The following is a 15,399-nucleotide window of genomic DNA, read 5'->3' on the forward strand; positions in this document are numbered from 1 at the left end:
TGTTCAGTCATAGCCTCACCTCAGGCTTTGTGCCCACTCAATGGTGCACTGAGATGGTTATCCCACTCCACAAAGGGGGAACCACGACGGACTCCGGGAACTACTGCCCCATTAGCCTGACATGCCTGGTCTGCAAGGCCATGGAATGTATCATCATGGAACTCATAAACAAAGACATTGGTAATCTCCAAACTCTGGACCCTACTCCATTCGTATTTGTCTCCTAAACCTGATTGAGTTCCTTGAAGCAGTCACCAAAGCCATAGATGAGGGTAAGGTGGTTCACACAGCTTATCAAGATCTTGCCAAGGCTTTCAACAAGACCCCCACTCTGGAATTATAGATAAGCTCACTTAGCTAGGTATAAATCCATATGTCACAAGATGGGTTGCCAACTGGCTCATGGACAGAACTCACACTGTGAAAGTATCAGACTCCAAATACAACTTCAGACCAGTGACAAGTGGAGAACCAAAGGGTTCAATCCTGGGTCCTCTCCTATTTGGTATGTACTACTGTTATAGAGTACAACACCCCTTTTGGTATGTACCTCACAAGACATCTACAAAAACTGAAAGGCCACAGAAATACCTCACAAAGAGGATTACTGGCCTCAAACAGATGCCCTACACAGACCGTCTCAAAAAACTCCGGCTAACACAGAAGGTATTTGGCTAACAAAGTTTGCAGATGACTGCAAACTAGGAGCCATAATCAAAACTCCTAACAATGTGGACATACTACAAAAGGGCATCACTGAGACAGATGCCTGGTGTCAAAGCCATGGCCTAATGCTCAATGCCAAAAAGTGTATTGTCATCCCCTTTGGAAAAAACTACGCACCCATGAACTACCACATAGCTGGTAGTCTACTTAATGATGAAAATGTGATAAAACACCTTAGGACACAGGTGGACAGCAGTCTCTCCTTTGATAATCACATTGCCACAGTGGTCAGGAAATCCTTCTATGTGGCTCAGCTCATCACAAAAGGTTTCTCATCCAAAAAAAAAGAGGTCATTGTTCCCCTCTACTCATCACTCATTAGACCCATTATAGAGTACAATGCCCCTTTTGGTATGTATCACACAAGACATCTACAAAAACTGAAAGGTCACAGAAATACCTCACAAAGAGGATTACTGGCCTCAAACAGATGCTCTACGCAGACCATCTCAAAAAACTCCAGCTTTACTCCGTCGCATATCGCCTACTCAGAGGCGATCTCTGCCTAACATACAAAGCTATGTCAAACCCAGAGCTGTTGGACATGCTCCACTTAAAGAAATCCCAATCCCTCCAAGCTACATGCTCTAGGGACCTAAACCTTGTCACCACAATAAACAGAACATACTGGAGGGATAGACTCCTGTCCAGAGACTTCCCATACTCTGGAACAGACTACCTATGTCAAACAGAGCTCCACATTAGCACTCTTCAAGAAAAATCTTGATGATTGGATGGGAAATAGGAAATTCACCCCAGGGATCACATCTGTGGCTCTGCTTGACAGGGGCACAGGAAAATAATTTTCTTGGGTGGCGAAAGCCAGGGTACATTTTTGGCTAGGCTTATATATGCCCTAGGGACAATAGCCTAGTACCTACCTATGAACCTATGAACCTATGAGCCAGAGGTTGGACTACACTGGTCCTCTTAACCTCACCATCAGTGCAAGATGAGGAAGGGAGTTTGATCAGTATGACACAGCACAGAAACCTAAGTCAAACTTGATTGATTCTCTTATATCACTCCACTAATGTCCAGTATAGTCAGCCTGACAGATATACTGATTGGACTACACCTACCTTCCCATCCCTACTTCTCACACCAATTGGTAAGGAAGTTCATTACTAATTGCCCCCCCCCCCCAATCATAATTGTCAAACCAGGGATAAGCAGTATACTATTTGTCCTCGCTTCTTTGGTTAGTATTTCTATCTTGACTGGCCACAGGTTTGAATAGTGGTGCCACAACTGGTTATGGAGAAACTGATGATACATTTTTGCCATTAGGTCCTTTTCTATACCCCCTCCCCCCAAAAAACTGACCTTGTTTATAGCTAAAATATTTAAAGTTGTGCGTGTGCTAAGAAATACATAGAATAAAGTAGGAGATGAAGGCAGATCAAAATTACTTGATGAGAATAAAAGCTAATTCAGTCATGTGGAACTACTACTGACTCAATGAGTGCTGTTTAAACCCTAAGGTTATATCCAGTTAGGGTTTCTATTTTTTATGGGACTGTCTGAAATTTCCTTCTTTGTGCGAACATGATTCCACCTAACACTACTTTATCATGCTTATTTTGTTTATTACATTTGATAACTGGTTAGGTGGGTTGGACTTCTGACTTTTTTTCAGACACACACAGACCCATAGGACAGCAGTTGTAATAATAGTGTAGAACAGGACAGTGGAACAAATAGCACGATTTTCAATAACTTCTAAGTTGATAAACAAATGCTGGTTTAAATAAATTATAAACATATATCAATTAAAACAAGTTACAGTACATATATGGGTGTGCAGATATTAACATTCTCATATTTGATTTATGAGATGACAGTTGCAGCAAAGACTATCCAAACTGAACAAAAAATGCATTTTGGACATAATATTTACAATATGTGGATACAGGAAACTATTTTGCATCATACGATAGCACATGGCAAAAGAACAATAACATTTTTATTTACACATTATACCATGATGTGAATAGACCTTTAAGAGAGACTTTATTTACTATCATACTTGGTACCTTTTGGCTTAAATTCCTACCTGCTTGATGTGATGCATGCTTAGACTACACTTTTTCTTTGCAACAGGTTCATGATACTTCTTCTTTGAACAGGCTGTCTTTTAGTAGAAAATGTCTAGTGTGTCTTTTTGTCAAGTTTCAGATGGCAGAAGAATCTGTACTGTTGGGGCCAATTTAGAGAAGGCTCTTTCACCAATAGTGGTTTTGAATATAGGTCTAACTAGGGATATTGGGCTATCAGCATCATCTCTTAGGGAACAGCTTTCTTGCCTGATTTGTAGTTTGAGCCTCACTGATGAGTATTGCCCTTGATTGTGAATTTTGAAAGTTAGACAGGAAAAATGAAAGGGTGGTTTTCACTGACTAGTAGCCATTTACACTATTCCAACAGATGGCATTGGTGGTTTCCTTCGTCAGTGAGGAGAACAAATATACATATTTTTATTGATATTTTGTAGTTTTTGAGTATTTATATTAAAGTGGAGTATTAGTAGAGGAAGTCCATTGTCCAATTTGGGTATTAACACATTTTTGCTAAGTGGGTTACTGGAGATTTTATAGCAGAGTTTGTGTTAAGTAAGGGTTTTGGTAATGCTGTTGTCATTGTGTTTGCTGAAGTAAAGTGAGGTGTCTAGGGTATGCCCAAGATACATTAGTTTCAAAACTAGTGGGAGAACCTTACTATTTAGGTAAAGAATGCACTGCCATGGATTTTTGGAAGCTTTTTTATATTCCAAAGTGAAAAAGTTTGAGGAAGCTTTCTTATGTTCCAAAGATTGAAGTGCTTTATTTTAGTGTGTTAATGAGTTATCAACTTTTGTGGGTCCAAGTGCATACTTTTGTGAAAGTGGTTTGAAGTTTGTCTCTGAGGATGCGTTATGACTGGATTCCAGGGCCAGGATGTCATCAGTGTGCATGATAAGGCTAAGGTATTTGAGGTCTGCGGTGATGCCATCAGTAGAGAAGGAAAGTGAATAGCAGTGACCCAAGGAGACAACCTTGAGATACCGTGGTATTAAGGATAATGTACACTTTCAATGTGTACTCAAAACTATTCGGTACCTATATTGCCACCTCCTGGGTGTTTAGAAAAACTTATGTAGGCAAGTCCATGAGAAAATATGAAAGCAGTACAAGTCATCAAATACCTGGGAATCAAACTAATGCCTTTCCATTGCATTTAGGAAAATCTCTTCCATTTTATAGAGTTTACAAAGCAGACTGTGTCTATGGACCATAAACAGTTTGGCAGTATCCACCTTCACAGGGCACCCACTCCCAGGAAAGCAAAAAAGTCAGGGCCAGTTTGAATTTATTGGTGCGCATCCAATCACCAGGGTCTACCTTAAAAGTATCATTTTGTTTTACATTCAGAGGAAGATTGTTCCAGAGACAAGGGAAGCATTAGGTAATACATCTGTCCCTCTAGCATGTTTTATCTATTTTGTTGATGGAAATTCAAGTCTTTAGTTTGTGTGATTGTTGCGATACTTGTTTTGTGGAAGAGTAGAAGATGAAGGGTACCTGGGGCCTTAAAAGCACAGAATGCTACATATAGATCACTACACAGGAGTATATAAGATACAGAGATATTGCTTCCAAGTTTGTCTTAATAGTTGATGGCCTTTAGTCTGATGATCACAGAGGTCTTTGTAAGTGTGTGATGTTTGTATAGGGCATACTAAGAGGGACATACAGTGCAGACTATAGAGGAAAGATAATCTCTTTTCACCTGGACAGGATACCTTTAGTTAGTAATTATGCCAGACAGAAAATTTACTGTTGCTACATGGTGGTCAAAGGATAGGCATGCCTCTGAGATCTCTGACAACCATATCAATCTGAAGTAGGGTGTTGCCTAGGTTGCATGTTGGCGTCAAGATTTGTTTACAAAATGTGATATTGCCATATTTTTTGCACTTAATTTAAACATGTTTGCACTATATCATTGATTTGTATAGTTTAACCGCAGTAGTAGCATGGTATCAGATGCTAAACAAATGACATGGCTAGCTTGCAGGCATTGGCAAATTTACTTAATCATATATCTGGTTTAGTGCTTTGGAGAGCCAAGAAGTAGATGCTGAGCAGAATGGTTCTCACATAGTAAGCTCTGAGGAATGCAACTTGTAATTTTTTGTTTCTTAGGTGGCACCAACTACTTTAATGAGCGTTGCATATGTCAGCATATATACTCTCTTTCCTCTGCCATAAGAGTCTACATTTAGGCAATTATTTCTTTACAATTCCAACATGGGAAGTAGTGCCAAAGGTCTTGGTCAGGTTAAGGTGCACTGTATGAGCTCTATGGCCACTATCTATAGCTTCAGTGGTTTTCATGATGAAGTTTACTACATATATCCGAAATGATTTTCATTTGACAAAACCATTCTGTTCAAGGTCTAGAGCAACAAGATTTTTATATACAATTTTGTGAAATCAAGTGTAATACATTCCTTGGCTTATCAAATTAAGTTTGTTAGGCTGATGGGTCTACAAGTCCTATGATATGATGTGAGGTCCCGTTTGTGGAAGGACATAATGACAGTTATTTTCCTTTCTTCAGGAACATTCCTTGTGTCCATGCTTAACTGAACAGTTTTAAGAGGTGTTCAGAGATGGCTGTTTGGCTCTGTTTATTAAGTAACTAGGTAGACTGTCAAGGCCCACAGAAGTGGTATTTTTAGCTTTAGAGAGTGCAGTTATCACTTACCCTGTAACAATTTTGCAGGGATAGGAAGAAACTTGAAATTTTGTGAAGCTTCCATTACTGTTTATGGTGTGAAGTTGACACAAAATTTATTTACAAGTATAATATCAATATCTTTAGGGTTGGCGTGGATGATATCATAATTAATTAATTCACAATTTTTCTCAGTGTTACTTATTAATTGTCAGTTAAAAGGTAAAGAAGGTTTGCACTTATCTTTGCACTGAATGCTAATTTTGATAGAATTTTGAATGTGGGTACATTTTGATTTATTATAGTCTTTAATTTTATTTATGTATTTGTTATAGAGTTTCTTAATGGTTTATTTTTACATTCACCAATTTATTTATTGGGCTCCTTAATGGTGGTTTATTTTTATATTCCCCAGTTTATTTGGATTTGATTGGGATTGCTTGGGTTATGCTGTTTTAGATTAGAGTATAATTCATTAGTATAAGTGACATCTGAAGCTACAAGGGGGATGGATACCTTATAGTTACATTTTAAAAGCTTTTCATACAGTTTTAATGGGTTTATCTTCTTAAATTTGCTGAATTCAGAGGTGTTCATTTTGATGAATTTAGAAACCCTGAAAGAGAATATTACTGATGTGTTATTTGATTTGAACAGAAATGAGGCTATTATAGGAGTAGTGCAAGGAGGTATGATGTTAGTGAGGATGAAGTCTAGAAGATTTTGACCCGTAGTGGTCTGGCTAGGTCTATATTATATAAGCGAATGCACTAAATTGTGAACACTATATAATCGACCCACTAACACCAAAAAAACAAAATGTCGAACAAACAGATCAGTGATTTTTTCCCAGGGGAAAAAAAATCGCTGCTCCATTAAAAAAAAACACAAAATAAAGTGGGGGGGCTTTGCCCCCCACATCCCCCCACATCCCCCAACAAGGGGGGCTGTGCTCTCCACCCCCTTCTTAAATATACTGACTCCGAGATCACACCACAATGGAGGAAATGGCAAAGTCCCGAAAACGGCCCAGTGATTTTTTTTCCCTAGGAAAAAAAATTGCTGTTCCGTGCTTTCAAGATTTTGCCACTTTGGGTAAATAAGTTCTATTTAGCAGCATTCGCAATTTAGTGCATTCGCTGACTTAATAGGGACCTGTCTGGTTAACTATTTCTATGTACAATGGTGTTTGCATTTACTAATATTATCAATCTTTAGGTGTACCCAACCTTTGTAAAATGAGTGCTACATTTAACCAAGAGTATGGCTAAAATTACCCATAGATAATTATTTTTATTTATGTTTAGTTCAGTAAGCTCATATAGAAATATTTTGTAGAACAGCGGTGGCATGGATGGTGATCTGTAGCAGGCTAAGAATTGATAATTTGTCTTAATTAGGTTAATTTGAACTTAAATATTTTTTGTTTACGGTTATAGGGAATCGTTCTACAGATAATTGATTCTCTAACAAATAATGATACTCCCACAATGGTTACCAGTAGGTCTGAATGTATGACAGGTGCTGAAACCGAGAGAATGCTGTCTTTACACTGAAACTAAGTCTCTGTTACAACACAAATATGGATGTGTTCACATTGCAGGAGTCCTTTGAGCTCTGGCAATTTATTTTTAAGATTTCTGGCAGTTTACACAGCCTTGATGTGGTCCATGTTGCAATTTATTGAAAAAATCTCTAGTAAATCCAATCATCTCTTTCTAAAAACTATTCCAGAATCTTGGCTTTCCACCAAAGGACTATGCCCCTTAAGTTGAGCACCCCATATCAGTAACAATGTCATTATAATAATGCTGAAAGTTTGCAATTCTAGCACAAAACCACATTGATCTAAGCTGATTTACTTTGGATTGGTATAAGTCTGGATTTCAGTAAATGCATAAGAATTATAATTTTGATTCAGAATACAGATCTGGTGACCAGATGTTGGATAAAGCTAATTCTGTACCTCCTTACATTACAAGTAAACCCTGCTTCCTTCAAGAATTGGGGATATACCAGGAACCTCAGCATCTCATTTATAAGAACTGTTTTTGCATTCACTACATTATCTGCTACGCTTCATAGATGATCCTATCTATCCTTGCAGAGAACATCGCCTTTAGAAGAATCCTCACTAATCTCTCCGACTCTCTAGTCTGTGCTGGGAATTTTGCACTGCAGAGGTCGCATAAATGAGGAAGTCATGGTCTACTGTTTATTTTCTTGTTTTATGCCATGTTGTGTACATAATATTGGAATAAACTATGAGGAATATATATATATATATATATATATATATATATATATATATATATATATATATATATATATATATATATATATTTATATACACCCATAACGACTTGAAAAGTAAAAAGTCATAGGCATTTTGAAGGTATATAGCTGAAACACTAGTATATCCTTAAGGGTTCATTTGCATTTATCCCATGGCCTTCTACTACAGGAGGTTTATGGTATTAACAGAGTAGCATAATGATCTGCAGCCAAGGTATTAAAAGTCAAAAGAACTCTCTAATACTCAAAGCAGCTCCTACACTTGCCTTCACAAGAAAATGTGTTTAATTCCAAAAGCAGTAGCACACTTTGGAATAACTAGAAATGCTTACAACACGGAGTCACCAGTAAGTGCTCGCTCACCAACGGGAACCAAAACAGACTAATGCAACAGTCACCAACCGCTTCATGATTAAAACGTTTATTATAAAACGAGACAGAAAATAAAATCTGGTAATACACCAAAATACCTTGAACTGTTATTAAGCACTTTCACCCAAGTAATGGGCTTCTTCAGAACACTCCATGAATTTTTAGGATGCCTTAAATAGCTTTTTTAGCGCCAAAATTAATTCAAATAGTTAAATGGATACTGCGCTATTAAGGCTTCCTAATGTAAACATTCCATCCTTAGTATTCACTTGTTTGCACTTAATGGCTTAACTTTTTGGTATGTTTATACATTGCCTTAACCTGGACTTTCAACAACTTTTCTTACATTAATACATCTCAATAAAATATATTATCCGAAAATGTAAAACACATACATACATCACAATAATAAATCATCGCTGCTTACTAACATGAGAAATACCATTCCTGTTAGTATGATATTTCAGCACGGTGATTCCTTTTGTGCATCTAAAAACTTCTAAATCCTTCTTTATTAACTCAGATTGTTGCTTGGTCCGATACATTTTAACTAATTTATTCCGCTTATCCTAAGGAAAACAATCGGACCTGCACGATCTGTCTATCAACATCTACTAATAATATTCTTCTCTAAAAAAGTTTGAAAAGACAAAAACCTTGTCTTGCACCATATTCATGGTGGATGCTTCCAATATATTAATACAGAAATTCATTTCCTATTTTTTTTTTAATTTTTTAGATAACTAAAAGATCTGAAAATTCCTTATTTACCTCACGGGGTATTCGAGTTGGCCATATAACCAGCTCTACCATCTCCGGACCATATTATAATGCAATCTATTATGGTACAATTTGACTAATTGGATCGATGTTAACTTAGATAACTTGAAATACACAGATCCAATAATCCCTGTATCAAAAACGTTGTAATAGTTACCACAACTTATAGTTCGGTATAAGCCTATGGAATTCAAATTAACTTTTGTATAAGTTCAATACATCTTGAATCCAGTGATTAATGATGTTGTATAGGCTGATATTCGATAATAGTAGCATCCCCTCTTCCCCCCTTCCTACCAAGGGCCTATCTAAGTCCCATACTCAATAGATAAAGGTGAAAAAGGTGAAAAAATACCTACTGGAGGAAAATAGTGAATGTTGACCATAGGAATGATGGAGGGGGGAGGGGTTGAATAATAAAATGAATATTGAGTAAAAATGAAGATGTAAATAAAATGTAAATAAAAATAAAAATAAAAAACCTTGATAAAAAATATAATAATTGAAATCGTGAAGTGGTTGGTGACTGTTGCATTCATCTGTTTTGGTTCCCATTGGTGAGCGAGCACTTATTGGTGACTCCGTGTCGTAAGCATTTTTATTTATTCCAAGAAATTATTCACACTTTGGAATAAAGCACATTACCTTGTGAAAACAACTGGAAAAGGTCCTTTAGTTATTACAGGTTACTAGCCTGGCTGAGTCTTTTATATACACATATATATATATATATATATATATATATATATATATATATATATATATATATATATATATATATATATGCTACTTTACATAATAGAAATACCACTTAAGCAACTTTCATAATGCCAAGATGACTTAACCAACATCCTCATTTCAATGACCTCCCAGAACTCTGACTGGAAACTCCAGGTAACTTACTACTTGGCCACCATGTTGAACTTTGCCACTTACCCCCACTGTAGTGCAATCTTGGAGTTGGTATATTTAGTTAGAGGGATGGTGGGCACAGCCCTCACATAGTGGGGTGTGGGGGTGACGCCCCCCACATGGGTGGGTTCAATTTGCTTTGGTTTTAATTTATTTTGTAGTGTGGTCAAGTGGTTACTTACCTGGAGTTTCCAGTCAGTGTTCCAGGAGGTCGTTGAAATGAGGTTGTCAGTTTGACAGTCATGTATGTCACAGGTCTTCTCTTACACAATCCATCCATCTCTTTTCTGGATGACCTTGTCTCCTCTTGCCTTCTTCCAGTCTGCTCCAAACATTCTTCACCAGCTTGTCTTCTGCTTTGCTGCATATGGGCCCAGACCACCATAATCTGCTCTCTTTGACCTTCTCTGCAATTGAAGCTACTGCTCTGATGTTCTAATTCTTCATCTTTCTCACAGTATGCATCCTACTATCCATCTCAAGCAATTCACCTCTATCACCTCAGTTTTTCTCAACTGGCCTGCTTTCCCTGCGCAGGTTTCTTTATCATCATTAGTACTGGTGTCACCACTGTTTTTGTACAACTTACTTTTCATTTTCTTTGGCATTTTTCAGTCATACACTGCCCCTGACACTGTGCCAGTTGACTGCAACCCTTCTGATTCTAGCTTCGACCTCCTCATTCAGACTTCCCCTCTTCTCCACCACCCATCCCATATACTTGAAACTGTTAACCTGTGCCACTATTTCCCTTCTATCTCAATGTTCAGCTTCTTCTGATTTCTCCTATTTGCTGCCATTGCAACAGTATTATCTGTACTCAGTTTTATCCCATTTGTTTTTGGCTTTGCATTCGTTACTCTATCCTTTGCTGAAGATCTTGCTCTGCTTGTAATGCCCCATCATCTGCATACAGCAACTTTGTTGAGCTGTACTCTTCACCATGCTTGTCAATGTAGTCCATCACCAGTATGAACAGCAGTGGGCTCAGAGTTGAACCCTGAAGCACATCCACTCCCACTGGGAAACCCCCTGTGAGACTGAACACTGTTTAAACTTGAGTTGTTGGTTCCTCGTACATAGCCTGCACTAATTCTACCAATGATCCTTGGACTTTGAACCACCACAGGATTGCCCAAATCAGCTTTCTTCAGATCTTGTCATATGCTTTTTCCAAGTCTAGGAATGCCCACTTGGAGTCTTTCCTCATCTCTAGCTTTTTCTCAAGTATCTGTCTCATTGTAAAAATCAGGTCAGTTATATTGATCTGAATCTGAACTGCTCATCTTCCATCTTACTTTCTACTACTCTGTATAGTCAATTATTGAGCACCCTCTTCAGAGCTTTCATCCAGTGCTACAGGAGTTTGATACCTCTGTACTGCCCACAGTTGTGGATTTCCCCTTTGTTCTTGTATATTGGCACTAGTATACTTATTCTCCAGTCCTCTGGGATGTGCCTTTCTTGCCATGTTGCTGTTAGAACCCTCTGGATCCAGCTCTTGTCTATCTCACCCAACATCTTGATCATATCTTTTGTGATGTCATTTGAGCCTGCTGCTTTCCCTGACTTTATTTTCCATAGGACTACTTATAAAACTACATTGTTTAACCATGCATGTGCTCACACCTCTCCAGGAAGGCTGCTCCAGTAATCTACTACCCTTCCTATAAAACAATACTTCCTCATATCTCCCTTTAGGGTTTCAACTTGTATCTTTAAACACAGTCTTCTTGTTTTCATGTGTCTATTTTTATTAAAATTACAGGTCGTAATGAAGCACCTAAGTGTTTATATTATATCAAGCCATATTCTTTTATGTGGCTTTTGCTGGGTACCATACACAGCCATATATGTTATCACCTTTTATACATCTATATTGTCTATATCTTAATGAAAATAAAGTGCCTGAAATTGCAAGCAATTTTCCAAATAGTGTCTTTTCAACTGTCTGTATTAGTGAGAGCAACTTCTTAATCTAACATCAAGGATATTTAAAAGGTATACAATTAGGAAACAAAAATCCAAGAGCAAACCACCATGGATATAAAACCACACTGTAAAATACTTTATTACAAGTTAAAATGAAGGGAGCTTTCACTGTGATGATATAATTAGGCTTTTTTTATCTTTTACACCAGTTTTCCATTTTTCAAATCTGCCATGCTTGGAGCAAATATGCCCTATGCTAGTACATGTGCTGATGACATACGTAGTACTAGGAGTTCAAGCTAGCCCCAGGGCCTACTAGTTCTTTTCTGCCATTCACATATCTAAGTCTGGATTCTAACATCTGAAGTAAAAAATTTCCTGTGCTCAATGCTTAAAGCAGCAAAGACTTCAAAGTGTTTGTCTGGTCATATGTAATTAATGAAGTGCCACACTAGCATTGCTTCTCTGTTTGAAAAGGGAGCATGACATTTGCACTATTATAATAGTCAGAGATTTAGCCCTTTGATATAGGAAGGAGATGTTTCTGGTCTGTCATGCTGCCCAGACAGCAGTGGTGCTTGAAAGGGTCCTGATTGGAGGTCTGCAAGATTATAACATATGTATCTCAGGGACTTTTCTAAAATGCTTTCAAAACACCAAAGAGAAGGAATGAGGACAACATCACACCTTCCTGGAGGGATGTCTTTTTAGATGCCTTCCCATCCAGTGTATGTGTTAAGCCTCCATCTTCAAATAATGAGGCTGTAGTCTGTACTTGTTCCCCACATCACTGAATGGCAAGGGGCCCAGGAGATGCACATTACCTGGCTCCAAGGTTGGTTGGGGGGGGGGGGGTGATCCTGAGGATCTAGGTATAGTATATATCCTTAAGCCAGTTAGACAGAGCATGGCTGTGCAAAGTTAGAAATCAGGAAGCTGTCCCTCAAGTCACATGACTGTACCTTAGTGGTAGTCCTTAGTGGTAGTACTCAGGACTAGGAACACTTCTCCTCAAGCCTCTCCTTACTCCAGTAAGGTGCACTGACCCATGCTAAGGAGCAGTGAGCCATGCTAAGGAGCACTCAGTGGGTTCTGCTGCACTGTAGTCTGCTATTCAAATTATGGCCTTCAGCTAACTATCTGAAGCTTAGTATGAATTTTCTTACTGGGCCACAGCACACCCTTTTGAAACACAGTCTAATGCAAGTTCCATGCCTTGTGCAGGCCCATCTTATATCTGTGTTGCAAGTAGCTCTTATGTCCCTGAGCACTGATTACCTCTCAGTCAAGCTACAAGCACCTGTCTTTCACAGATCTAGCTACAAGTATATCACCTATTCATAATCCAACCCATGTCAAGAAAAGGCAAGGCAGTGTCCAAAGCCATTAAATTAGAAACATAGAAAGGTAATTACACCTTCCCCTGTTAAGAAATCCACAGGATGATCCCTCTCCTGTAGAAAGAATCTATGTAAAGAAATCTAAGGCTCACAAAGTCAACCTCTGACTGGCCTACAGCCAAATTGGTTTCTACTAAAAATATCTAATGGGTATCAAGGGAAGAACTTGGTTCATGGTCCCCTGGAGCTAGTCATCATCATCATCATCATCATCTATTTATTTATTGACATTTGATTACCAGGAAGGACAGAAGCTAATTTTTTAGTGGAGGCCTGGGGAGAAAAGCTCCAAAGTATTACAAAACATTTTAATAACAATAATTTTACAATTTTCTTTAATAATGCAAAAAACATCTACAGTTTAAATGTTTGTTTGTGTCTTTCGGCTTTTCCCGGTTAGGGGTTGCCACAGTGGAACTCTGGTCCACTAATGATTGGTAGTGGATTTTTACGTACCGGGTTACCAGCCCTGACGCACAACCTTTAATGAAGGCACGCCCCATTCACGTATGCCTCCACACAGAAGACGCTCTAGCTGAGAATCGAACGGGACAACGTCTTGCTATGAGGCGCTATGAATAGATACAAGTTATATAACAATGATTTAACATTTAGAGAAATTTTAGCCAGTTTCTAGAGAAATTAGAGGTAAGTTAGTATAATGCAGACATGAATTGCAATATGAAGTGACAGAAAAATAGGCTTATGGCATATTTAGAAAGAAAGCCAGGGTCAGAAAGTGATAGAAGTAAGGAAGTGAGTGAAGAAGGGAGAGTAAGGAGGTGTAAGGTATGAACAGGTACTTGCTTATAGTTAGGGATATAGTTTAGCCTGGTGCTGAGCAAGACAAGAGCCAGTGTTTGTCTAAGAAGTCTTTCAGAATGGTTAGCATTCCTTACAGTGCATGTTATCACATGCACTTATCTGACTAATATGATTTTCTGGCCCAAAGGCAGCTTGTGTTTTATTGTGGAAGGTGCTATCTCCCAGCCTTCACTGGATCTGGCCCTGTCTGAGTTTTTGCATCACCCCATTTGGCCTGATGAGCCACTTTTCATTTCTCAGTTCACACTCTTTCAGTCAAGCCTCAGAATGACCCACTGATTTTGTAACTTAGCTTGCAAGTATTATATATGATTACACTTATATTTATGAGCTAAATGCGGAAACATTGATAAAATGAATTACATAATGTTTCTGCTGTTTTCACTAAGCTTCTGGTTGAGATTAAAGTAAAGTACCACTGTGATTACCACGATTAATTATTATCAAACTGAATCTTCGTATTTCCATACTAATAGGTGAAAGTGGTGATATCACAGTTAATAATTCCTTATAGAAAGTATGCTTAAAAACATGCATGTTTATTTCTTTAGTCATTCTACCTTTTCAGTAATATCATTTCCATGGATATTTTCACAAAGTTATCATACGCATTTAAAATGGGAAATCAGCTTAACTCTTTTTTTTCTCTTTAGACCAAATTGCACTTCCAGATTTTGCAGCAGGTGCTATGGAGAACTGGGGTCTAATTACCTATCGTGAGACTGCCCTTCTGTATGACCCACTTACCTCTTCTACGGGTAACAAGGAACGTGTCGTTACTGTCATTGCCCATGAGTTAGCTCACCAGGTAAGACATGCCACATAGACCTTTGTTGTTATGTCAGCTCATATTTACTGCAGAGTAATCTGCTTTTTAGCTGTAGGCTTTCTGACAAGTACTGATAAAAAAAGGATTTGTTCCAGGGTTGTGTAAGACTAGATATATTTGTTCCATTTTGGAGTCTGTAACTAGCCTTAAGACTTTAGTATTAATTATCATTGGTTAGCTTATTATACTCATTTATAGCCTTTGTAATGAGTACCAGAGAGCAGAATCCCTCTACATCTAGAGGCTAACTTAAGGAACTATACAGTATCTGCTAACAGACTGGCTAACTAAAGAACTACTTGTCACAATAATGCAGAGAATGAGAAGAAATTGGAAATGGAATAATAGAATTAGAATTATTGACTAATTCTACCATCCACTTAATTATACACCTTCACAAACTACTTGCCATGGAAATGTCATCTACTTTAGGTACCATTAAAAATAATGCAATTATTATAAGCTCAAAGGGAATAAATGAAAAAGTATGCCCATGGATATATATATGTGCATGTGTGGGGGAGGGGGGCAGAGACTCAGAGAATGCAAAGACTGTCAGAGTGGGGAGACAGCAATTTTATGTAGTAGGGAATAAAAAGCAGGACTTGT

At 38.0% G+C, this 15,399-nt stretch overlaps 1 protein-coding gene across 3 annotated transcripts in view; it reads left to right on the forward strand.

Annotated features, from left to right (window-relative positions):
- LOC122807225 (alanyl aminopeptidase, membrane) overlaps positions 1-15,399 on the forward strand; it is a 1,192,582-nt gene that overhangs the window by 779,134 nt on the left and 398,049 nt on the right. For all 3 annotated transcript variants that reach the window (XM_044078301.1, XM_044078300.1, XM_044078302.1), the window contains one exon: positions 14,615-14,769. In XM_044078301.1, the coding sequence (XP_043934236.1) occupies positions 14,615-14,769 (155 nt within the window). The remainder of the gene's footprint in view (positions 1-14,614; positions 14,770-15,399) is intronic.

This window comes from Protopterus annectens, chromosome 7.part0, assembly GCF_019279795.1.
Source record: "Protopterus annectens isolate FY-2018-M chromosome 7.part0, PAN1.0, whole genome shotgun sequence".
Lineage (NCBI taxonomy): Eukaryota > Metazoa > Chordata > Ceratodontiformes > Protopteridae > Protopterus > Protopterus annectens.